Here is a 27,490-nt window from a genome sequence, read left to right on the forward strand (position 1 = left end):
GCACGTACAGCCTTGTACATCCACAGAAATAGCACCAGACATACTTTGCAGGCATCTTGTCTGCATATGTTTGAAGAGTTATCCTAGTTCATTAAACTAAATAGTTTAAATCTCCTTTTAACAGCTTTTCTACAATCATTTTTATTCTCTTCCTCTCCATACTATGGGTTGGACTACAACAGATACATTTATATGGCTGGTTTGATATTTTGAGGAATTAGACCTGAAGCAAATCTTTTATGTTGAACAAACAAGAAATCAACCACTGTCACTGAAAGTCTGCAGAGAAAGCGACATCAAGTCTCCCACCTGGTTCTAGCATTTTCTTCTCCATTTGCACAAATACTGATAACTAAACACATATGCAATTTATTAGGAGTACAATATAAATATTGAGGTCATTCATGTGGAAATAAAATTAATCTGCAAGTATTTATAACAAAAAAAATTATCAAAGTGTAAACTGAAAAAGCCTAATAACATATCACCTGTTGTATTTACTTTTGAGACCCAACTATTTCAGTTGTGTTGAGTGATTCAGTGCCACTAAGGGCTACTGCCTGGACTCTCAGCTGACTAGCCAGATCCACCTGCATATGTCATGTCTTAAAACTGCATGCAGAAAATGGACCAAAAATTCTTCTTTATTAAAAATGTTAGGTTGTGACCCAATTAAAGTGAGTTAGCAGTGACAATTTTTTCTGAACAATAATAAAAACAAAACACAATTCAGATTTAATATGCAGCAGAAGCATGCCATCTGATACTAATGCTACAAAAAAGGAAGTACATTTAAAAAAAAACTTAATTCTCAGAAAGATCTGAAACTGTTTCTATATATCTATACATTCTTTGTGGTAACATACAAAATAATTGTATTTTTTCCTTTCTTATCACTATCAGATTTTTCTCTATCTCAAAACACTTGTGACAAGCTTTTGTATATATCTCTGCGTTCCATTTTAACCAGATGCTCTAATTTATGAACACCTGGAAATGCCCAACCATAACAAAGAGGCAGTATAAATTAAAGAGTCAAGCAAAGCAAAAAAATTCCACACCACAGGTTCTCCAGAGGCTAGCTAGATAAGGGGAAAAAAAACCCCAAGCAAGTAAAAATTTACCCTGAGGAGCAAGAAACATGAACTCGGCAGTATACTATAATCACAAGGAGCTGCTTTATAACTTACTCATGGCCATGCTTCTAGAATTGAGTTTAACTGAGAACTTCACTAGACAATGTTGAGCTTATCCAAGAACAAATGGCATTGTCCAGCATAGATTTGTTTTGGGACTCAAGTCATGTAAAATAAAAAGAAAACCCAAAATAAAAAACGGATTAAACTCAGTTTTGATAATAAATTCGTCATTTCAGCTAGTGTTCTCAAGGTTATGTTTGGATAAATTTCACATTAAAATACGAGAACTAGCTGCTAAAATATTTCTGAGTGACACTGAATATTACTCTAGCATCTTAATTCTGACCAGAAGTAATTGTCAGTGTTTCAGGTACTATATGCGTGGGAAAGGACTGTCTGCTCTCTCTGTCCTCCTGAAGGAATGAAATGCAAGTATTTCCTAAGTAGAACAAATATCAATATAACAGAAAGTGGTATGAAATATTAAAATCACAAATCAAATACTACAATCACAAATATTAAGCTTTAAAAAGGGATAAAATTGTGATTTCTGCAATCTCAGAGGGATACAAAAAGTACGCGTGCAAATGATGTTTCTCGTCTCAGTTGCACTGTGACGACCAATGGTAACTAAATACTTTAACTACACTAAGATTAAAGGAATTTGCTGCTATCACTATAGCAACCATCTTAAAGAAACTAACATGCTCAACAACCTGGAGGCTAAATTTAGACCTAATAAGCAATAAAAACATAAATACAACAATAAATCCTACATATTCATTCCTATGAAATGTAATTACTTTTTTCACAGTGAGCACAAATCAGTCCCTCCTTTAAAGGATTATATCAAAATAAATAGACTCATTAATGTCCAGTGTACTAATGAACAATGGGTGAAGTAGGTGTTAATTACACCACAGTAAGATTCAAGAAAAAAGCCCCGGTGAGCACTTGGAGGTGTGTACAAGCTGAAGTCTCCTCTCTATGTTGGTGTATTTTGAAGTACAGCATGATGCAATCAGATGACAGCAACATGGTCACCCCGTATTCTACGGTGGAAACTTTAGACACAGTATTTTGAACAAAGAACCTCTAAGGATTAATTAAAAGCAGCACAAAACCCCACTCAGTTACTTAGATTTTTGTTGTAAGAAGTCAGTATTTCTCATCCAAAAATTTTAAGCTTCCATTGTACTTAAATTACCTAATGCAGCATGCACTGTTTTAGTAAAAATTACAGTTTCCAAGCTTCATGCTAAATTCCCTTTCTGTAAAGACATAAAAAAAGTTAAAAGTCGATGCCATTGGGATATTTTCCAGAAATATGAAGGTAATTTTTTTTTTTAATGCACTTCCATAGTGCAACTCTTCCACCACTCTGACCATTTAATTTTTCCTAGTACAAGTGTCTTCAGACTTTTCAGAGGTCATTTCAACAGCAGACAGCTTATAACAAAACCATTAGCAGTTTGGCTAGCTTAAGGAAACCTCTTACTTTCCTTTTTTGTTTATTATCACTGCATGAATCTGCAGCATATGAGAGTTTATAATTTCTCAGGCTTGTTAAATTCATGTTAAAGGTCTGTTTTCTTGTTGAATAAATTTTGTTCATATAATGCTGCCTATTTCATATACTGAGTCTTTAATAGCACCTTTGGTCTATGCGCAACTCACAGATCAAAACAGAGGACTAAAATAGGGGTTGATGATGCTATTTACATGTGTGATTCCTGCTGTCTTCTTGTTAGTAGCTTTAATATAATAGAAGACCTTGTCTGTTTTGTAATTAACACATCTTTACTGGAGAGATATTTGGAAGTGATTGCTGTGAATATACTGGTTAGTAAAATAAACACAATCACACACCACTTTCTGTTATCAGACAAATTTGTGAATTGTACACATTATACTCCAGATCAACAAACTGTGATATAACAGCCAAGTAGAAGACACATTTATATAACCCTTTATTTTTCTGAAAATATGTATTCAATCTGACCTTGCAAATATAATTAGCTTGTGGGATGTGTGGATTTCAGTACCATGGATGCTTTACTAATTGCAGCTCTTGGAAATAGATACTAAATATTTGGAAGCTGCCAATACAAAATAAAAACTGCATCTTTTTGTACATCTGTCTTAGCTTCAAAAAGCATAATAATCTAAAAAACAATAACTATACAGCATTTTTTAAGCATTTCCCCAGGGTCAACAACCCACAGTAGAGCCCGCATAATGTATTTTTAGAAACAAAATTTACAATTATCTTCAGTGTACTTAATACATTTGAGGATAGCTATAATTAATATGATTCATAGTTATTCACAGTCTAAGACAAGCGCTGGACTCCTCAATTGCTAACTAGATAAAAATCTGGCCTTTTATAGTCTGCACATAGTTATTAAAAATAATGGCTTAATTAAAATTTAGGATGCTTAGTAGCCAGACTTATTCTAGCTTCTTCTGAGAGTGTGAATGACATATATATATTACCACCTTTTCTAAAACAGTCTTCATAACTTCGTGGCGTATTTTTTACTAAAAAAAAAAAAAAATCAAGAGAATTTCAAGAGTACTTTACACACTTGATTCTATTAAATCCCTCCAATATAAAATCTACAAACAATATTGAAAGAAACAGTCCTGTTTTGCAAGACCCACTGTATTTTAATGGTAAACTTCAGTTAGAAATAAGTCAGCCTTTTTTGTTTAAATTAAAAAAACTTCTAACATCAATATTTTTTTCCCCCGTGAAGAATCTATGACATATGGTGACTATCTTTAAAAATGTATTGTGTCCTTGGAATTCAAATAGCGATGTATTGTTTATGCCATCTGTTTATGAACAAACATACCAGTGCTTAAAGACAACTCTGCGAAAGATATACTGTGGTTATGCCAGGTGTGGAAAAAGAAGTAATGTCCCATCTAAAATCTCTTTTATCACCTGCAACTGACCTGTTATCAACTGCTTAGTTTGCTTCTAGATTCTTTAAAAATGAAATGGAACATGTGACCCGAGAAGTGCAGCTCGGGCTTATGACCATTTCGTTATTTATGCTGCCATGCACTGTTAGACAACTACAAGTGAAGAACATCTTCTGTCCCCTGTAAGCCCACAACATAAAAAATTCAAAGAAATCTTACTTTTTATGCCATTTCCAATGAAAAGCACTAAGAACTGAAACTGACTCATGCCAAATGCATATCACTGAATTGCTGTGATTGTGAGTTTGAAGTTTGCAACATGGAAATTATTTATAAAATGTCAATTTTAGCTCTGGAAAATATATTCCTAGGAGTATGTGCATTTTCCTTCTCTGTCCTTAGAGAATTGCTTACTTGTGGTCAAATCTGCAGTACAACTTGAATATCCATACTGGGAGGGGAGAGAACTACAGTATAATACATTTATCTTGACAAGTGAGGGCATGCATTCATAACTCCCAAGTAGGAAACCCACAAGTTTTAAAGCTATATGCCTTAATGAAGATAAATGGACTATTCTAAATCCACCACAGCAAAAGGAAATTAAACATTTAATACTTTTCAACAAAAAGTCTTCTTGGAACTTTTTTGTTTTAAGGAAGGGCATGAACTGAAGTAACCTACATAAATGGTTTAGTAGGTAAACATACATCACTTAATTAAATCACAGCAAGTCCAAAGGATGTTGCTTAACAAATTTTAGAACACCAGCATTGATAACAGTTTTGGCACCCCATTACAAAAATTAGGAAGTAAAATATACAAAATATGTTATTCTGAGTATGTGCAACTACTATAAAAAATGCTGGCTTTCAAACAACACAGTGGTACACTGGCAGTAATAAAACAGTTCAATACTTTGTAGTTTATGCCTAGGTTTACAAAAAACACATCCTGAACTGAAAACACTGAGTGGCCTACACGGTAGGGCAGATGCAATTCATCTCTTACAAATGTGAGTCTTCAGGAAAAAGAGCATCAGTCTTTATTGAATCAACAGTAATCAAATCCAGCACAAATGTATCTACTTCCTTATTCTCCGAATCAGGCTCCTATCAAAATTCGGTTCTTGCCTAGATCAAATTAGGATGTTTCCATCTCTGATATGCAGGTTACTGCACCAAATGCTCTGTTCAGTCAACGTTAAGAGACACCACAGTACTGTAAGAGTATCTAAATGTACTAGATGTTGTACAAAATGTACAGAAATGTACCCTTGAAATTTCAACCAAAATTACACATTGTAAAGTTATCTTTTCTATTTTAGAATTTTTCCCTTTACAATAGAAAAGTGTTAGCAAGTCCAGTTCTAATAATGAAAGTTGTTCCAGGTATAAAAGATTCTGACAAAGTTGTAGGTATCACATGTTTTAAAATATATTTGCTTGTAAAATATTATCTGCATAATAATTCACAATAAACAGACATGTCTCCAAAGCAGTAGTGACAATATAGTGAATTTACTGTTTTGTTTAGCTGTTGTTAATTAATACTTTCAAACTGTACCCTAATGACTGTTGAATTCGCTTGTGTCAAGGGAAGATTTATCAAGGTAAAGGTTATTTATCAAGGTAAAGGTTAAGACAAATGCACGAATTGGTGAGGGGGATTTGGGTATACAAAGAAAATCTTGTTAGGTGGCTCCAATCTACTTAAAGTTCTCACAAACTTAATTCTTAATGGGCTATTTTAAATTTCAAGTTTCAGGCATTACACTCGTGTCTCCACGCATCTCATTTTAAGGATTGATTGCTTTTTTTCTGCCTTCGTACGAAACAGTCACCATTTCCTCCAATCCTGTCGTTAATTCAAACAAACAAGGGAAAAGGACAGGTTCAAAGGAAAAATAATAGCACTCTGATAAAAGAGTGGAGGTCTGAAAACACGCAATCTTTCAGAAAACTAGTGTAAGACTTATGTTCAGCTGAAGAAAATTCTTGAGGCTAGATGGCAATTCCAATTTCAGAAGAGTAGTTGTTAAATCTCTGTCTGCTTTTGGTTTCACTCCTAGTTTCACTAAGAAGTCTTAGTCTTTTAGACTAAGAAATTACCAAGTTATAAAACCATTCACATACATATTTGTCTGAATAAGTTGGGAGGATCTGCAACACAAACTGTCTCAGAAAAGGAGTTCAGCTGCCTTTCCCCACATATGTCACCAAGCGAGGTAGTGTAGTGTGTAGAAAATTTAATCTAAACTGGAATGTAAAAGTAGCAGAAGAGATTAAAACTATTTGCAAGTCACTATTCTTATGGTCAGCACTCAACAAAATGACCATCTACTACTCTGAAGAGTTAAAAACTGAAGTCAGGTATTAACAAAACCATGTTGCTCATATACATAACTAATTACACACAGATTGTCACCTAGATTTAGAAGCACCAATGGGGGGGGGAGACGGGGGGGGAAGAGGAAGAGGACTGTTTTATGGAAGAGGTTGTCAGAACAGGTCATCCAGCAAATGAAAAACAAAGCTCTGTTCAACCGTATGATCTATTGGTTTCGTGGTGGCATTTTATCCTATGCCTACATAAATTTCGTCCATTTTGAAAAATGGACAAAATCTCATTAGCACAATAAGAATTAAAAACATGCTGGAATACTACAAAATTTCAAAGTATAGTATTTGAGCCACCACATTTTTACAATAGGCATAGAATGCTTTATCAGTCTAAATAGAAATTTGAATATTTAAAGACATTATTTTTTCTTTGTTAACAGCTCAAAAGGACTTTGAGACCTTAACCTTGCTCAAGATGACCTTGGCTTTGGACAGACACAACTTTGCTATGGACCTCCAGCAGCAACTCGGCTAAGGTTCTCTTCTCCTCAGCTCTTCATTTATACAAGGAGGATAAAACCAGCATCTTTCTCTCTCTCCAGATAATAGCTATTTTAGGACAAATAATTTTTTTTTTTTAAACATACAGTATAACTGTCCCTGTTTGGGACTTTTAGGAGCATAAGAATAATTTTTTTTCACACTTTAAAAATGAGTAAAAGAACAAATGATAAAGTTCATCACATCTGTTACTCCTTTTAGAATAAATTTCTAAAGATCTCATAAGCTGAACAAAAGAAAGCAATTTGCAACTTCCACTGAAAAGAAACCGCTTGAACAAAATGGTTTTAGACTACAGCCCACAGTCTGGCTACTCGTTGAAGTATCACACCTTCCAATTCCAGAAGAGGTTACTCAGACCACAGAACAAGGTTCTTCAATGATGTACATGGCAGGAGACAGTAGTAATAAACTGAAATAGGGAGCTGCTGACTGTACACAAGGGAAAATAAACCACCTTCAAGAATAATAAAGTATTGGAACAGGTATTCCCATGAGGCTGTTGCATCTCAAGACTCAAGTTGAGAAAACCCTAAGCGCGCTGGTCTGAACTCAACATTGACACTGTGCTCTGCACAAAGTTGGACTACATGATCTCCTGAGATCTTTTACAACTGGAATTATTTTGATTTACCTGGCTACCCAAATGTACATGTTTTTTTCTCCTTGTATCCTCTGAATGAGATTAAGATAAGGATAAAATATCATAGCAAAAACCTATTTTATGAAAGTGGCAGGATATGGTTTAAGCACAAGATTAAGATGTATAGCATACTTGTTTCTATCTGTCAGGAGGTGATTAACATGCAAAGAATTTATAAAAAGTTATTGCAAAGTCAAGTCTTTTTCTCAGCAAAAAAAAAAAAAGATTTTTGCCATAAACCAACAAATCTTCCTACAAATACTTCTGACAGTGCCTTGCTATGAAAAATTACGGTATAAAACAGACATGAAATTTTGCTGTATGAGTAAGAGATCTTGCTACATATCCTATTAAACACCACAAGCACCAACAAACTTCTCAAATGTACAAAATGGACTTCTGAGAATTTTGGATATTTTACCAATCCTTATGCCAGTAATTATTAATCAAGGGAAACCAATGAACTGTCTCAGAAAAAAACACCATTTTAAATGGTGACTTTTTTATAATAAAGATCTAAATTTTAAAGTTTAAAATGGTTCAAAAAAGAAAACACCACTTTTTTCTTAATTTAAGATATATGAGTGCACCACAGTAAGTTAATGCTTGTGGAGTTAAAGATACTATGTTACAGTGGATTTAGTGTAGTTATATTTTCCTTAAGAGGTGAGGAACAGCTGCTAAGTTAAGGTCCAAAAAAAAATTTATTTTTAACATTTGGCAAAGGTATATAGTTCTCTGTACAGAAATTTCAAAATGTATGTTGGAAATAAATATGAAATGTCAATATTTAGCTTTATTCCAGATCTTTAATGAAATTACTGCTTCTGTGGAATATTCTAAATATGTATTACAACTTCCACTGTGCAGACTGAAAAACTGGAGGGGGTAAAAGGAAGGTTTATTAGTAAGTACAAGATGAAGCAACTGCTAGCTAGGTTGCCCCACTGGCCATATTTCAGCATGTTTACTTTGACTTCATTCACAGAAATCAAGTTAAAAAAAAAAAGAAAAAAGCCGAACAAAGCTTTTTCTCTCTGGGTTCTGATAACATTGACCTTCAGCTGATAACATTGACCTTCAGTTAAAATTCACTGATCTGTTGTGAGCTTATTTTACAGACAGCTAGAACATTATTAGCCTAAAAATTGCAATATTGTACACAATCATGAAAAAGCACACTGTGTGCAAGAATATGTATGTAAAGTAATGTAAATATGTATGTACAGTATTTAGAATTACTTGTCCTTCTTGTGTCCTACTATATTTATGTAATAATATCCCAGTCCTAAAATGGTCATTAAAGCAGTTGGTGTTTAATCTACAGATCTATATGAGGGTTTTATTTTTATATAAGGATTTTATATGACTTTTTATTTTTGCTCATTGGCTTTAAGATGACATAAAATGATTTTTTTTTGAATTGATGCAAATTATATGTATTCTTATCTTTAAATTGCAATCATACACCCCTGTCCTAGTAGGTGTTTGGAACACGTGTATCCAGCCAAGGACAGCTAACAGAAGTTGAACAAGTTTTCGCTTTCTACCAGTGACAGGGCAAAATGCTTTAGCTAATCAAGGTGAACCTGAGGCTCCTCATCAGAATTAATTCCAACTTCCTGACACATGAACACAACCTCTGCCCCGGTTACTCTTCACTAGCACAACCATGACTCCTTCACTGACTATAAGCCATAGCAATTCATATGGGCATGGACCTGCCCTGAGGCAGGTTTAAAATTAGCTAATGTTTTATTTTGGACTTTGTTTTTAAATACATCTAATCTCAGTAAAAACACACCATATTAAAATCTTCTATGCCACGTTTACTATAATTTTTTGCCAGACAGTTATGCTAGTAAGAGGTATAATGGGTAATGATCTTGGACTCACATAGCTATATAGATGAGCAAAAGCTCACCAGTATAGCGGGTACTATACCAGCAAAATTACCCCTGCAAGCAGTTCTTTTGCTGGTGCTGAGAAAAAGCAGGTACTTCCCTGAAATAGGCTTAGCTCGACTTGTCTGACATACGAAGAGGCACTGGACACCATGCTAAGGCAGCCATGCACATGAAGCAGTCAAACCTGACCAAAGAAATCCCCTTGAACTCTAATATATCTGTTCTTCCCTCAGTTCATCCAAAATCAAAATACATTTTAATAGTGATCTTGCCAGCCAGGATCTTAAAAGTCATACACATTCCATAGCCCAATCTCACCCCCAAAAATCAAGAAATTAATTAGAAGTGGTATTCATAATTTGGGGGATTCTTTCTATCTCTAAGCTTTTAAGGATGCACTTGCCAGAAACATGACAGATGTAAACTTTTTTTTAATGTGAAACCTGAGAATGTAATTTAGTCTGACTATAACAGCTAGACATGTATGAAAAACAAACATTACAAGACTTCCAGTGATCTCAAGTACTGGCAGCAATGCCATAAGAAGAGCTGTAATTGAGAAATGTTTAGATGGACAAAAATTCCAGAAATGTTTAGATGGACAAAGATTTATTTACATTCAAAATAAATATGCCAAAGATTATTTTCTTGAAGAGAACAAAAGACCCTCAAAGATGACATCTGTGTCAAAACAGTGGCAAAAAATTACTTAAAAATAAAAAAGGCACTTAGTGAGCAAGTGTGGTATAACAGTAGTGTGACTTACTGGGAGGCTTTTCTCCTTAACAGTTTTAATAGCTAGTGGGGTCTAAATTAATTACTAGTATAGTCCCAAAAATTATATTTTGACAAAATAAAAAGAATCCTATTTCAACATTTCTATTGGAGTGGGAAAATAAGAAAAAGCAAAATGAAAAAGTTCTAGAAAAAAGAAGTCAGGAGTAATTAAGTATTTTACCACATCTTCCCCCCCCCCCCCCAAAAGCTACCTAAATTTTCTTCTACTCTTTATGCAATTTAAAAGGAAGCAAAATTGATTTAGATGTCTAATAGGTTCCAAACAACCAGAAGCTATTAATTTTTCAATTGCCTGTTACATAAACAAATTTCCTATAAAAATCAGAATTTAAAAAGAAACCCAAATGAAAATGCAACTGTAGCTTCAGAATATTCTATTATGAAATTAAGGGAACCCTTAGTGGAATTGTTTGGTAGCTTTAATACGATCTGTCTCACAGGAAATATGATACTACAGCTTTACAGAAGATGAACACTTACTTTTAAAATATTTATAAATTTACATTAATATCATCCATATATACCATGACGCATTTCAATAATTATTCTACAATACAATAGGAGTGCATGCTCAAACAAAACACCTCAGCAGTATTTTAAAGCAGTAAACCACCTAGCCAATTTCTGTACGTTCTGTAGTTTTTCTAATCCACTCTCCCTGTGGTTGAGCAAAATCGAATTGCCTCTCACATTTGCAGACAGCTCTGTGAAGGTGATAATAGAGCTGCTCCCTGCTGTCATGAGGCAGGAAATAGGAAAATGGCATATGGGGCTAGAAAGAAATAAAAAGAGAACTAAACAAGAACAAAAGAGATTTCAACAAAGGACAACTATAACCCAATATGCTTTGCAAGTTAATCTCTTTTCATAATCATTTAACATACTTAATCATTTATCTGCACACTTCTCAAACTCAAATGCTTGATACCAAAGTCTTCTGTAAGTTTTATTGCCCAAAACATTTGGAATAGAAATGATACTAAAAGCCATCATATGCAACGCCTATAAATCAATGCCGCCTTAGTTAGTACCCACGTTAAGGGGCTGAACCTATTCCAATCTGTTAGTAATTAATCTTAGATTTTGTGGCTAAAATGTAATAATCTGAAACAACGTATACTTGGATTATTAGTTGCAAACATGTTGAGTGACACCTGAATAGCAAAATATTAAGGGAGGATTATGATTACTTACAATATCAAAGAATTCCAGACTGTTTAAGGACTACTGATACGAGATGCAGAATAAACTAAATATGATCTTTTAATTTATAATGAGAATTTTTTTAATTTTTATTTTTTAATGCAGAAGTGGCCTCCAAAAAATCAAGAACTTACACATATTTACAGTGCTTCTCTATTAAATCTTACCGAAGTACCTTAAAAAAAAAAAAAAAGGCAAGCCTACTATACCTTTCCTTTTACACTCTGAATGGGATCCACCACCACAGCAACAGCTCTTTCTGATAAGGCTTCAAAGCTCTGTTGAGTATTGATATCTACACCAGACAACCAACAGCCAAAGCCAGGGTGACTATGATACCAACCAACTACCATCTCAGGTCTGAAACAAAGGGGATATTGAGATTCTTAAAAATAAAAACACATAACACAAGAAGAAATAGTAATGTATCAGGGCATAAATTAGGATGAGCTGTGAAAAAACAACCATTAGAAATATTTAAATTACTCACCATAGTATGGTGAAAACATGGACATGAATAAATGCAACAAAAGAGGGTTATCATTAAGGGATGCATATTAGCAGTGGTAGATCATGCTTTCCGTTTTTCGCCCTGTTACTACACCTTCCCTGAACCAGTTTTTACCCTTTCAGCACTTGAGTAAATATCTACTCTTTAACTCCTTGGCATCAAGGGTTGAATTTTCACGGCAGAAAGTCCATTTCAGATATGGACAACGGGAACCAACGGTGGGAAAGGATTAAATATCAATTAAACCAGCAGTAGAACTAGGAACTCAGTCAAAAAGCAATTTGCACTGTTCTGTTCAGCTGCTGAGCCTTTTGCTAACATTAATTTTGAAGTTTTTCCCACAGTAAAAGAATTTGAGCAAGCAGACGACAACTGTTGAGAGGTAGGAGTGAAATAAAAATTTGTTTAAATACCAGGATCTTTTACAAAATTATTTTCCCTTTCTTTTCATTAAAATTGATCATAAATAAGCTACAACTTTGTAATTTTTTTGTCTTAATTAAAAGAAATTAAAAAAATCAATCTTCTAAGCAGGTACTGTCTAGTAACTGCCTATACTAAATTGAGCAGCATTCTAATCTTTCTGTGCAATGCTGTAGGTTTAACACGAGTGACAATCCCCTGACAATTGAAATGCATGAGGTGGACTGAATTACATGCTATGCTACTCACCTGACTTCTGGGCCAATTATTTCTTTTTAAACATTATTAATAGCCCCTAGATCACTAGTTTTGCAGAAAGCCAGCTGTTTCTTCTAAACAACATGCAGGGAGTACTTGTTACTGTCAGCCCTCTTTAGGGTGACTTACCTTCCCGTCTGTTTCAGCATATCCAACATTTTTGCTTGAAATACAGGATCAACTGCCTCCACACTGACACCCTGATGTAGAAGATAGACAAAAATTGAAACACCATTCATAAGCATCTGTTTAAAAGGGCAACCCAACTACTTTAGAACTACTTGATAGAACACCTTTAAATGTAAAATACAATTTTTATAAATGTATTTCAATGTGATTTTTAAAACACTGAAACAAGAATCTGAATTGCTATTTATGTTATCTCTACTATGAGTAAACATGATTAAATACACATAGGAATTAATCTTTTCCCCCTCTTTTTGTTCTGCAAACTCTGGCCTGTTGTTTCTCACAAGTTCAGCTCTACAGCTTTTATTCATAATAAATATCACATATGGGCTTTTTGCAGATTCGACTTATACTATGCACATGCATAGAATAACCTCAGGACAAAAGAATTCAAAAATTTCATTGATGTGCAGCTCTGAGTTAAAGGGATCCATCCTTCCTTTAAGAACAATATTTCATTCGAGTTACACAAAAAAGCATCATAAATTCCAATTATACTCATCGGCTGATAATCTCTTAAAAATATCTCTTCATAACATGAATATTCTTACTCAAAATTAAAATACATCTTTTTTTTCATCACAAAAATATAATTTGAGAGACACGCCACTGTAAGATCTGTCAAAGAAAGCGAGTTTGAAGTATATCTATAGCACCACAACAATTAAGGGCATGATATACTTCTAATCAAACCTTTTACATTTTGAATTCTTCCCCGACTCATAGTATATGAGTTCTTAAAGTTATCAATTTATAAATGTTTTAAGTGATGGTATACCAATATACTTAAACATACATAAAGGCGTATGGTTAAGTATATTGGTATACCATCACTTTTAAGTGACGCAAAAAACCAAAATCCTGTTTTAACTAATTTTACTGAAACCTTTAAATCCATCAGACATGTTTGAATTACACCTAGCAAGTTATATCTTAAGACTGCATAAATGAGGTAAAGCAGGAAAAGCTTTTAAGAATATTTACCATAAGGACAAAACAAACAAGCAAACAAAATTATCAAGGTTTAGCTGCAAAGAACTCACCGTTCCCGACTGTGGCATTGCAAAAACATCAATCACTCTCACAGTGTAATCATCAACAAATTCCCCAAGCATCAGACCCATAACTTCCATAGGGACACCAGCACGCCCATGCTTCAACATCTGGAATTAAGACCAAATTACACCGTATGTTTAACAGGAGGCTCAAGTTTGACTTGGGTAGTTCTTTCAGCCTTTGTTGATCTATAGATAATTTGCAACTTGTAGAACTGTAGAACTATAAAATAATAAAACTGAAGCCAACAAAAGAGAAGTAATTAAAATAAGTTTCTTACTCTGAGTGTTCCAAACAGTATTAATTTATTTTAAAAATTAGTCTGACCAGCACCTAAGGAGCACAAGTCCATAAACTTTGGATAGGTGCCAGGTGCTGTATGTCCAGCAGTATACATAGATGCAGTACCCACAGAACACTTACTTTCAGCAGTGCAAGGGAAGAGATATAAACCTGTTCTGCTGTATCGACCGCAGGAGCATCTGTTGGCGGCCCCTATGAAAAGAATAAATAATTATGTTCTCCACCATTGTTATTCTGCAGTTTCTAAACACTTTCTTTTGTTTTCCATATTACAAAACTTACAGAAAAAAGCATATATAATTGTGGCTTTGTGTGTTAGATGCAGTTCTTACAAACAAAACCAAAAAAAAGCACACCCAAACCCCAAACACTTCTTTACAGCACCTTCCTTCACTAACCTATTTTGTAATACAAGTCACCTAGTCATCATCCCCTGTCTCCCCCCACCCCAAAACAATACCAATCTAAAGAGCAATCTTATCAGAATCAGTCAAATAAAAAACTGGCAAGTATTGCACTGGGTACAAACCTGTTACGAGGCATACAGGCTAAGAGTCAGATAAGTTTCCATTAGTCAGCCTTGCCGCAATGCTAACCTTCGTCAGCTGTAAAATACATCCAGTTCTCCAATTAACTATGTGTTTCTTACAGTGGTGTGAATGTAAATGCTGCTGGGCTAGCATGATTAACTGGCACCAACACAAACAGCAATTTCCCTTTGCTTCATCAGCTCTCAGCTAAAGCGGACTTGCAGATAAAGGCTATGGGAGTACTTTGCAGATACACCGGTACAGTGAGAGAAAAAATGGACCTCCGATCCCTAGGTGGAAAAGCTGTGAACAAAATACTTTGCTCTTTGCCTTATGAGTAGTTATTCAAAAATTAGCACAACTGTCCCAGGTGTGAATGATTGGTTGAAACAGGTTCTGTGTACTGTTGAAAATGAAAAACACAGGAGGCAGCAGTTTAAATGTCCCTTTCAAGGAGCAAGAGACATGTTGCTCTTATATACAGGATTCCGTATCAGCATACCTCATTACAGCCAATTAACAGTACCTTCATTACTTTATTACCAAATTGCGCACAACAAATTTCCACTGAAAAGACAAAAGGTTCCTTCTGCACTAAGTGATGTAAACTTAGAAGGGCAACAAAGCAACCATGGAGTATGGTAAAAAAAAAAAAAAGACACTCCACATTAAGTTAAAGGAGGAAAAAAATGGTGCCTTTACACAAACATTTTGTAGATTTAGAACTTTGATCCCACAGTTATAAGCAAAATTGGGCAAAAAAAAGAAAAATTTAGTAAATTCTTGATTTTTCACTTGAAGTGGAAAAATTCAGTACAACATGCGTCCACATGACACCAAACAGAAGACAGATCGACACAAGCCATCGCCTCCTGAAGATAAAACCAGGAACTTAAGTAATCAGCATATTAAATTTGCATAGTAATGGTCTTTTCTACACACTTTCACACACACAGAAAAACATCATCTAGTCTTCAGAACGCTTTAAAGACAGTAAGAAAATTCAGCTGTTGTTTCCCCCCCCACAACGTCAATGAATTCCTTCTCTATTAGCTCCAGATCCAATCTTTGTATTTTGAATCCAATCTTTATATTTTGAAGCTCACATACATGCATGGATCTGTGTCAACCACAACTGCTTCCTAACACCTTCAAACCTTTATTTCCAACTTTGATACTGCTGACCATCACCTCTTGATACTTGCTCTCCCTCACTTCTTAGTACTCATTGCTAATTCTTCTGTCACTTTGGCCTTTCCATCAGCAATCTTCCAGCAGGTTTAACTTTTCACCTTGTATAATATTCTTGCCAAAGGTCCATTTTTTAATCAATTCCACCTCTTCATCAAGTATTTCCCCGACTAGCCATAGCCTAACAGTGAGATGCTCCAGTGGAGAAGTGTTCCTCTAACACTTACAATGAAAAACTCTATGAGCAGTTCTTCAGAACATTTCGCAGAACCAGATGCACAGGGCACCTGAATCACTTATTCCAAATTTACTACAGCTAAATTGTTTGAGTGACAAAGCCTCAAATGCCCAATCATTTTCTGACACTGTTACTATGTTTTTTCCTCTGTAAACATGTAAGTTTACTTTCTTAACTGTATCTCTCCTGCTTTAAATCTATTCTAAATTATCTTCTTTTCACTTAGAAGTCTTAATGCTTTGGAAAGCACAAAGACTCATATTTCTACTTAATCACTGCTAAGAATAAAGCACAGATGGGTTGGGTTTTAATTAAAAAAATACTTATTAGGTTTGATAACAACCCCCTTCTTCATATATAAAGCTCTCTTCCAATTTTCTACCAGTTCTAGACCAGAGAGGGTCTGAAGTGAGGGTAAAAGTACAAACACAGTAACCTTCTGCTTTAGGAAGAACCGTAACATCCATGCTGTGATCACCATACATATTCTAGTTTTGTCCCAGATTTTGTTTAACATTTCACTGTAAGCAAGCATCCCATTACACCATTCAGTATTTTTTTTCTAAAGAAAGAATAGCATTAAAAAAAAATCTCTCCCGAACTAGCATAAGTAGTTTTGTGGTTTCTGGAAGGCTAATGTTGATGTTTGATTGAGACTAGCTTCTCAAAAAATCGTGAGCTTGAACTGAAGTTTATTCCACAGACTACAGCTCTTGAATAGGCTCTCCTATATGGAATCTCTAGTATCTGTTAAGATGGCAGACCACACTGACACCCTTCCTGCAGCTGAGGCACTAATCACATCTCTCTCCCCTATGTAAACACCTGTGTTGACAATTTGTAAGAGTTTAATTATTCTTCATAACTTTTCCCTTTTTAAAATCTATTTAAAATCAGTCAGTAGATTCAACATTTACAGGCAGGAGACAAAGACAAACATTATTGCAAATAAATTATCTTTAGTTTAAGCAAAGGTAGGAACTAAAGCAGGGCATTACCCTACTGTACTCATCCCTAATCTTTCCTTCTTTTATTGTTTCTATAATCCTTGGAGCTTTCACATGCTTGTCTGCCTTGGTGATGGTCCAGAAGAGGGGATATTTAATATTATACTTTATCAATCCTTCAGGCATTCTGTGAGATAAAGTAGTTTCTGTTTTCAAAACTTACGTTAAAGTTCTCCTGCCAGTTGCCAGCACCCGTAGCCAACAATTCATTTTCAGCATAGGAAACATTGCTAATTCATAAAGGAATGCTTCATGGTGTAAGTCAACTTGTTTAGCATCTTTTTTTTTAAAGCCATTGTATTCCCTGTGAATTATTTTGCACACTAAATGTGAGTTTAAAGATTTATATATAAACGACTACACTAAGTGTTAGGGGATATTAACTGCAAACTTCACTGTTTCACTTTAAGCACATACCTGAGATAGTAAAAATATTAAAGATTAGCTTCCACTCTTATCACACAGTTCAACCAATTTACCTGAACTCTTAAAAATTAGCTAATGGTAGTATACAATGCAGATATACTGTGGGTTTATTACTCCTCAGACGTCTTATAAAATACAGGACATACTAAGTATTTCCTTGGTCACAGATGCTTCTTTTGTGGAAACCTCACTATCTCCTTTCAGTCTGCTCTGTTCTCCTTATAGATTATGATTACTAGCTAAATTATGAGAAAAGGAAACAACTCATTGTACTGTACCAATTATGTGTATTAATTTTCATGTTAATATTCCTTCCTTTGTTTTGAATATAGATTAGAATGAACTGCTCAGAAGAGCTCTGCAATGGTTCTGATGTACCAATTCAGGAATTTTGAGAAGGATCCATAAGTCAAAACCTGTCCAGAATCTATCTTCACAACAGATTTAGTTTCACATTATTTTTCTACCAAAGATAAATTGGCACATAAAACACCATAGGCACACACTTGCCTTTCTACAGAAAACTATAAACTCAAAGCTGACCAAATTCTTAACCTAAAACTTTTAAAGATTTAACACATAAAACCAACAGAACAGATCTTGGGTCTTCCAAGTAGTTTGCTTCGCTTTAGACAATGCCATTTGAAAAACAGACATTTGGAAACTGGAACCAATTTACTTCCATCTCTGACCACTTCCTTTTCCATAAATGGCTGATAATGTACACAGCCTTGGAGTGACAGCCACAGCTTCTGCGTGCTAGTTACACAGTATGTGGGAGCTAGCTACGGGTTACACGTTTTGAGATTTCTCTGGCCTGTTTCTGCTAGTCTTCCACAGAAGTTTATGCATTTCTTTCATGAAGCAAAGAGGAAGAAAGACTTTATAAACTAATCTCTACATGGAAGCAAAGTATTTTACACTGACCCTCCACAGCATGTGCTATTATCACTGTTCATAAACTTCACTGCCTGCCAACTTTCACAAAGGAGCACCATCCTTATGAAGCAGAGTACCAAATTAAATTAACTGGTGTCAGAAACCCAAACAAGAAAGCATTTGTACCTGCAATGCAAAAGATCTGCTGGTATTTTTGGTTACATTATGGTATTCAAAGGTGGTCAGATAATTCTCCCACTGCACAGTTTTGTAAGACTGTCCATCTCACTGCAAAACAGGGAATATTGCCTTCATTCTGCCTGCCCACAGCTTTATTGGATAATTTCTTGGAGAAGTGGAGAAAAATGGGATTTGGAAACTGCAAGGAATATCAAACATTCTTTTTCCCAAGCATTCCTGTATAAGCTGGATACAGTAATTAAAGTTAAAAAACTCTGTCTAAAAATACTGTTATCGTGCTGCTTACGGAAAATGGACGTTTCTTCTGAATCAACTATACATGCTGTCGGTCAGTGAAATGAGCTGCCTGACGGCCAGCCATCTCATAAAACCCAACCAAACTCTGGGTTTGTTTAGAATGGCAGAATCCCAATTTCAATAATAATTGATAAAATTAAGTTACCACTATTAAAATACATTTTATTTTTGCTTAATTTTTTCAGTAAGACTTGGAAAAAGAATCAGGTTCAAGTTAAGATTACACTGTAATTTTAAATTATGGATGATACTATTTTTGTTTCAAACAGTTAAAGAGATGATCCAATATAAAAAGCAGCCCTTTACTTGGGCAGCCCTTGTTGACGAAGTGTTAAAGGCATTTGCCATTCTAACAGGATAAAAACTAACGCCTTGAAGTGTTATCTACTCAGGCCTTTTAGCAAATTTGTTAACACTTTTAGGTATATTACTCCACCTTTCTCTTAGTGTGAACTGGTATCAATTATTTAGCCAATTTTATTATGTTATTAAAATACCTGCTGATTAAATGTGAACTAAAGTGTCATTTTCGAGCACTGCTCTTTATTTGTACTATTTTACATTTATTCAAATAGGTATAGAAGGTGGACTCGATTAATTACACAAGCAACTGAGAAATATTCCACAAACGGAGACACTTTCTACTGTTTAAATGGGTCTTAAACACTGCTCTGGTGTCACGCTAATAGCACAAAAGATTATTTTGAAATATATCATAGCTGTTTCAACAAAGAAACTCAGTTTTGCAAGGGCAACTGTAATAAAAAAGGTAGTGAACTAAAGTGCTGTAGAGCAAATCTTGGCTGTATTGCACCAAACAACGTATTTCAGTGTAAAATATAAGAACTGCTACAATCATTACTACTTTTTAAAATTTTTGCAATTGGAACAATTTGAACGTGAACATAGGACACACAAGCAAACACTGACTGCTATAGTGTTTATTTCTTTCCCAGTACGGTAAGAAAGAACCTTTTAATAGTTTAATTTTCTGAGTATTAAACAACTAGTGTGAAAAACAAGCTGCATGTAAACTATTTCTACTGCCTCTGCTTCAATGACTAGCTGAGGCAACCTGTTATAGGAGGTGTTAATTGGCAATAGAAGTACAAGTCAGAAGCATGTTCCCCATAGTCCTAACCCAGCAAGGCTAGGTCATTAAAGTGGAAATGAATTCTTTCATGCCGACTTAACCCTTTCAGTACATATTTTCAGCTGTTATATCTAAAGACAATTGAGAAAGATTAACTGAAAAAAAACAAGACAGAAAAAACTTGCATTACTTTTGAATTTAAAAAAGTATTCACCCCCCGACTTTTTCTTCCCTCCCCTACCTCCTCCAAAACAAGTGTTTCAGATAATCATCACATTTACTACGTAGGCAGGGGGGGGACAAGGGCAACTGGAGTATAAATGCAATGACAATCATTGTAAAATAATAATTTATCATATTAAAGGATGTGTGGAAAGATCAGGCACTTAAAGTGAGCTTAAAACTACCGTTTTGTGGAGGTAAATCCAATGGTGGGCATATAGCTTGGTACATGGGGGGAAAAAAAACCAACACATTACAGAATACTACCTGCAGAGAGGACAAACTTGAGCAAGCGTGCAGAGGAAGCACAGGTATTAGTGATAATAAGACCGTAAAATTTCAGAGTACCACTGCTCTTCTCTACTTACCCTTTGTCAGTAAGTGGCATATATAACCTGATGACAGCGATATAAAGAATAAAAAGATTTCTTAGATCAGCATAGTGCTTTTTACACATTGCTAAGCCTAAAAATCTAAACAAAATTGTGACTGTGGAGAAATGTTTCCTGTACTGACAATACACTTACAGAAAACATCAACTTGTATTCCATCACTGGAAGTGATGAGGGGAGTAAGCCATATTCCCGGATCTCAATGGTTCTAGCAACATCGTCATGACAAGCACCAGAAGCCATGTATTGCATTTTCCGCAGGACAAGAAGTTAACATGATCAGTCATGACAGAGAAAATGATCCAGTTCATAAAAAAATTGAAAAATCATAAAGTTCATAAAAAGGGAAAAATATATTACTTTGCACTGTGAATCATACAGTAATTAGTAGCAATTTGAAATTTTATTGCAGTTTTCAAGCTAGTACACACAATTTTACAGTTAGTTCCACATCAACAGGATTGTATTTTGCAGCTAGCATTATGTCTAAACAGTTTGTATGTTTAGGCCCATTTTTATACCAATTATAACCAAGCATACATAACAGACCACAAAATACCATAAGTCTCAACAAACAGCCTAGATTTCTGAAAGGATCACATTGTCTTGTTACACCATATGTCAGATGAAATAAAAATTGTAGTAATATGTTTAGTCTCATAGACAGTCTCGTAGACTCCAAAATGGAGTAGGGATACTAGGGAAATATTATGGCATCAATTGCTACTTTAAATTAAAAATATCTGCAAAAAAAACTTAACAGGCTAGATAAAAAAACCTGCCTCAGTATGTTATACAAAATCCTGTCTCCTAAAAACGTTCATCCAGGTCCACATTTACAACAGAACTCCATAAACAGCAATATAGATGGACTTGAAATATGTAACATTTCCCATCTCCTCTCCTCTTCGAAAACCAAAGTTACAGAACTCAGAACTTTGTATAGCTCTGAGCAGTTGGTTAAATGGGTTGGGATCACCAGTTTGTAAACACCTCTTCAGTGCAGAGCCAAAACTTTACTATTTACCTTTTCTGTTTGTTTGGGGTTTTTTGTTTCTGTGGTTTTGGGGTTTTTTTTTGGTTTTTTTTTGTTTTTTGTTTTTTGTTTGTTTTTTTTTTTAATTAAGCAGAACTTCAAACAAAATTAATCTCTAGTTCACTGGGACACTCCACATAGAACCTGGCCAGAATTTTAAAGAAAAAAAAAAAAGAAAGAAGGGAAGCCACCAAAGTTTAGGTTATGTTTCTATCCTATCCATCTATCAATTCTTGCACTAACAGTTTAATGGAAGAGGTATATAATCCACCAACATGGGCACATGCAGGACTGTCCATATACCTGTAATGTGTTTTGCTCATCTAATTGCCCCAAACTGTCAAAGTTTTAAAAGGCTTTTTACAAAAAACAGCACTCCTGTTTTCCAATACTACCATTGAAAATATTCTCAAAGACTGAGGCTTAAAGCTTACTAAGAAAAAAAAAATTACCAAGATTTGGCATCAAATGATGCTAGTTGAATTTATTTTGAGGTCAGATAAGCTTAACTGTACTACAACGTACTTCACAGAAAGTCATTCTACTTAGTCTAATTTTTATTAGAAATAAATATTTATTACCCAATATTAACATGCATTCATGATATAAAGTCATTTACATGTATCACCTTGATGCAATTTGCAATAGTCAGACTTTCTGCAATGTTCCCAACACAACTGTTGCATGAAATGGCCACTTATGTGTAATCTTCCCTGGTTCTAGTGTTTCTTCTCTCTTTACCCCATACAATCTACAAATTCATTGAGACGTAAAAAAGCAAGGGAAGGTATGCTGCATCACTACAGTTAATATTCCTTATTATCAAGCATAAGGACCATTTGGACTGGATGACCTTTAAAGGTTCCTCCTTCCAACCCAAACCATTCTATGATTCTATGACAACATTATAGTTAGTGAAAAGCCATAAGATCAGGGACACAAAACAAATCCTCAGTAATGTTGTACATGTTTTTGAAAAGAACTACTATTTTTCATAACCTCAAGCTACTGGGGAAAAAGAAAATCCAGAAAATACAAAGGTCAGTTTCATTCCAGTCTAAAACCAGGACTAACCAGTTATCTGTTCCTATCACCATTACAGAATGTATTGGGATTTAGAAATGAGAGCCTCAAGGCAGATAACGAGTCAGCATTTGTAGGTTTTGTCTGCCTTCAGAAGTCTTGCTCTAATGCAGATTTTAATTACCTTATTCTAGACACAGTTCGGCCAAGAAGGCAAGGTAGCCCTCAGCGGGTGCTGCCTGAGGTCACCCTAAAGTACACTTTGTGCAGCAGAGCAGTTAAAAGGGATTTACTCAATATGTAAAAGAATGCACTGGGTTCTATATGCCTACAGGCTCTCTGTTGTGAAGAGCTGGTCCTCTGGACACAAACAGGTGAACTGGGAGACTCAGTGGCAATATGTAGGAAGGTTAGTTGTTTGTAACACTTTAAAACAACCCCACTATTAATACAAGAACACTTCAAACTTCCAGGAAAAACTGAAGAGGACTCTTGTACACTGCAGGAAGAAAACAGAAGCCCTTATTCAAAGGTGCTGCATAGTAGCATTGCAACTTAACATTCAATAGCATGGGATTTCAGAAAGAAGAAACAATTTCTAAGAGAAATAAATTAAATCAATCACTGTAAGGGGCTGTTTCCTGCTTACAGAAAGGAACATTACAAGTGAACAGGTGTAATGCAAAAGGCACAAAGACGTCTGCTCTTGTTTAGTCTTCTTTTCCCCGTTCTTTCTCATTATGGCTACACTCATTTCCTTGTCCGAGCTTCTTTGTCTCTTCTGGGGAAAGTCGGCTGGACTACACTGGCAATTAAATTGAGGAGAGAGAAGCTAATTGCCTAATTATTAGACATAAGGAAGTTTAAGATCTGAGGCCAAGAGGAGGCAGCTAAAAATGGTCTCCAGAGTTTATAGGAAAATAGTAGATCAGAGGAAACTGATAATGCCCAGGCACAACCCACTAGCTTTGTTATTTTTAGTTTTATGTTTGTTTGTGATTAACATGTAAGGTATGACTGTAGTGCAGCCCATCATAATTTAAGGCAGCTTTTGTAACAAAGCACACACTGTGTTGTAAGTACAATCATATGACCATTCCTAAACCAATTCTAGCATGTTTCTCTCCCCCTCTCCCATTAGCACTTTTGGATATAAATCACATTACAATCACTCAACCATGTTTTAAATGTAGGAAAACTATACCCAGCCTTTAGCAATCCCCAACAACTCCCAAATAAGCCTACACTACCCATGGAGCCATCATCATCTCCAGTGTAAGCAGACCCAGGCCACACCAGTACCCTAAATTTGATAGTTGAACAGCGCTGTATTAAAACACTAATCAATGCAGTAAAATACTCATCCCAGTCAATGAAAGTAAAACAGCACAGTTTACTATATCTAAGGTGTGTGGGGTTTTTTCTCCTTAAAACAAAATCATATATTTTAGATATATAAACTGACACTGAGACTTTCTACAGGAAACAACATAGGCATCGATTAAGTCTTTTGAACTTTTAATGGGAGTTGATGTTGGATGTTTTTAATGGATGAAGAAATGTTTGTCACTGAGAAAATTTTTCTACTCTTTAAATGGGTTGATAGCTTCTGGGGAAAAAAAGTAGAATTGGAATAACCCACCCAAATTGTATACCATCTCATCCACAGGGAGGTATATTGGAATTCTAGAAATACTAACATTCTTAGTACTTGAGAACTTTGCTGAAAAATGTCTCGGAATCAATGGCGCAGAAATGATGCACAATTTTAAGAGCTATAATTCAGATTCATTCCCCTGGCACAGTATTTTCAAAGGAGTATCTGAAGCTTCAAGTACGTGTGAGAAGCAGGCAATAGGGTATCACCACAATTCAAACCACATAAAGCATATATACCCAGGAGACACAGGAAGGAAAAAGTCATACAGGTGCAAGAGATACCAAGATACCAACACACTCAACAGCTTTCCAAAGGAAAAAGCACTTCATTAAAGACAACACATTTGCACCCTTCAAACTAAAACCCAAACTGTTTCAAGAATCAATTAACCAAATTTTTCAATAAGATGTTAAGATGTTGGTTTTTTTCTGGTTGGGTTTTTAGAGTTTGGGTTTTTGGGGCGGGGGGGGGGGGGGGTGTTTGGGTTTGTTTTGGTATTGAGGTTTGTTGTTGTTGTGATTTGTTTTACATAGGGAATCTCAGGATGCAGATTAGGCAGCTAGAAAACATAATTTACTTCAAGAGACACATCAACTTAATGAAGTAATTCAAGGAAACTTGCATTTAATTGTTAATTGGGAATGATCTACACTGAGACCGACCCTCCTTTGCCTGCCAGTTCACCAACTCTTATTCTGAAGCCCTGCAGAATACTGAGCCAGTAGTGCTCTTTAATAACCATCCTGGCTAGATCAGCAGATGAAACAGAACTTTAGATCAGTGGCAGGTCTCCCAAGTTCCCACGGTGCCATAGATTTACTAAATGGGATCAGCATGTTCTAAAAAACCATGATAATATGAGGGAAAAAGGTTCCACAGCATCAAGCAGTGCAATGCTTGAAACCTCATAATCAAAGTGACAGTTTTCAAGTGCCATTTACAATGCCCTAATCTGGAAACATCCCAGCTAACCCATCTGATCAACTATTTCACAGATGGAAGCACTTGATGGCTAATTGGCAAGTCCATTATTCAAATAAAATAGCTATCTGCACTTCTATTTTCTATATTCCACGTCAAGGTGTAAACACTCCTTATAAGACACAGGTCACTTCTCTGTCTCTCCCTACCTTTGCATTTGGATTTTTTCCCTTCCCCTCTGCCATCAAATATGTTAATTCAGAAATACAGGATCAGTTTTATTTTCCATTTATTGCACAAGAACAGTTGTCTGCACCAACAGAGCAATGTAAATTAATGTTTTCAAAAATCTATCAAGTAATAAAAAATTATTTCAGCAGCATTTTAAAAAAGTGTCATTAATTATTTCACTGCTTCCTATAACATCTGGATTCAGAAAAATAGAGAGGATGTGTTACCATGGACAAGAATTTGTATAGCTTGGATTATTGTTCTGAAAGTGTTGCAGAGAGAGAGCTCTGCTAAAAATGCACTTAATTTGCTCACACTCTTAAAACTGTATCCAGTAGGATTGCCTAACAGAGGCATATGTGGAACTGATTTCACTAGCAAACAATAGTTCAGCGTACAAAATGAAGAGGAGTGTTGCTCCAAATTCCTGCCTGCTACATAAGTAGAATGCTTTTACGTACCCCACAAAGCCTGTTAATTTGTCTGCAGCAAATGTACAATGCAAAGTGAAGTATGAAATCACTAGTGAAATTCTGTGGTAGGCAGTATTCCACGGGGATGAACAGGGAGATACGGAAAAGAATGAACCAGGAAAGGGAAGATGATAACTAAAAAAACACAACATGACAAGGGGCAGGAGGAGGAGGAGGAAGAGAGGAGACCATACAAGAGAAGGAAAACAAGGGTGTTGCCAAAGTCTGAACTCCCATGAACTACAGAAGGGAAATGAAAGTAATAAGCATTTTGTTTGGGACATCACAACACTTTCAAACTTTAACCGTTCCCTCACATATTTTTTAAAAAGCTTCAATCACTCATTCTTATGCATATATCGTGACAGCAGAAATTCAAATGCCTACAATACCATGCATGTAAGATGCAAACAATTTCTGCATGAAGCAGTGTTGCAAAGAAGGTCTTATTTATGGTATCAAGTTCAAAACTAAACACAGGTACCTTCCCATACAAAGAACACAAAGTTAATGACCAAGTTCACTGCCAGAAAATACTGTGGATGGCTTATGTGATGCCCAAAGCTATCAGATTCTCTTCCCTCCTCTTGTCCACCTGCTGCCCCATGAAGACAGTCCTTGTCCATCTAAGACTAAAAGAGAGGAAATGGCTCAAAATTTCTAAGCCACAAGTCACAGGAAGGAAACTTTATTGTTAAAATATTACTTTAAGATCACTTCCTTAAAGATCTGTTTATTAGCCATATGAAGACAGGCTTTGGGTTGATGGAATTTAACACCAACCACCTCTGGACAATTCAACATTGAAGGCCAATCAGCCACTCAATAGCATGCTGAAGGAGCAAATAGTAAGAAAAGAGAAGAACCATGAATTCACTGAAAGCAGTTTTCAAGTGGAATACACCAAGACTTTAAAAGAAAGTTGTAGAAACATTAATCCAAAGAGCCCTTGGGATATTTGAGTTTGGAAATGAAGAAAAAAACCCAAACAAACAAAAAACCCCAAACAAGATAATAATCAGAAGAGGTGGTTTTACCAAGGGGAAAGAGCCGAGTAACTGCTGTTCAAGAAGCTAAGGCAAGTCAATGAGAAAGAATTCCTTGGCAGAGATCAAATAGGAACTGTGCTGACCAAGCATTTACTGTTACTTGAACATTAGTTACAAAGCAAATCAATCAGACTGTTAGCAGACCTTATGTGATGCAGTCTTCTTGCTAAGCAAACCCATAGCTGCAAGAAAAAAAATCCCCAAATTGTGTTATAAAATTACTCTGAGAATGCTTCTCTTTTTCTACAAGACTATACACACAGATGATTCTTATGTTGGCAAGAATGACTCACTCAACACATGTTTTTACTATGTTCAACCTTAAAAGCAAAACCTCCAAAGATAGAACAACTGTGA

At 35.3% G+C, this 27,490-nt stretch overlaps 1 protein-coding gene across 1 annotated transcript in view; it reads right to left on the reverse strand.

The window, feature by feature from the left end:
- PSMD14 (proteasome 26S subunit, non-ATPase 14) overlaps positions 1-27,490 on the reverse strand; it is a 49,378-nt gene that overhangs the window by 11,099 nt on the left and 10,789 nt on the right. Inside the window, exons 5-8 of the mRNA XM_075511888.1 lie at positions 14,385-14,456; positions 13,949-14,068; positions 12,846-12,916; positions 11,734-11,884 (exon numbers count right to left, since the gene is read on the reverse strand). Coding sequence (XP_075368003.1) covers positions 11,734-11,884; positions 12,846-12,916; positions 13,949-14,068; positions 14,385-14,456 — 414 coding nt within the window. The remainder of the gene's footprint in view (positions 1-11,733; positions 11,885-12,845; positions 12,917-13,948; positions 14,069-14,384; positions 14,457-27,490) is intronic.

The sequence above is a fragment of the Mycteria americana genome, chromosome 9, assembly GCF_035582795.1.
Source record: "Mycteria americana isolate JAX WOST 10 ecotype Jacksonville Zoo and Gardens chromosome 9, USCA_MyAme_1.0, whole genome shotgun sequence".
In the NCBI taxonomy this organism is placed as follows: domain Eukaryota; kingdom Metazoa; phylum Chordata; class Aves; order Ciconiiformes; family Ciconiidae; genus Mycteria; species Mycteria americana.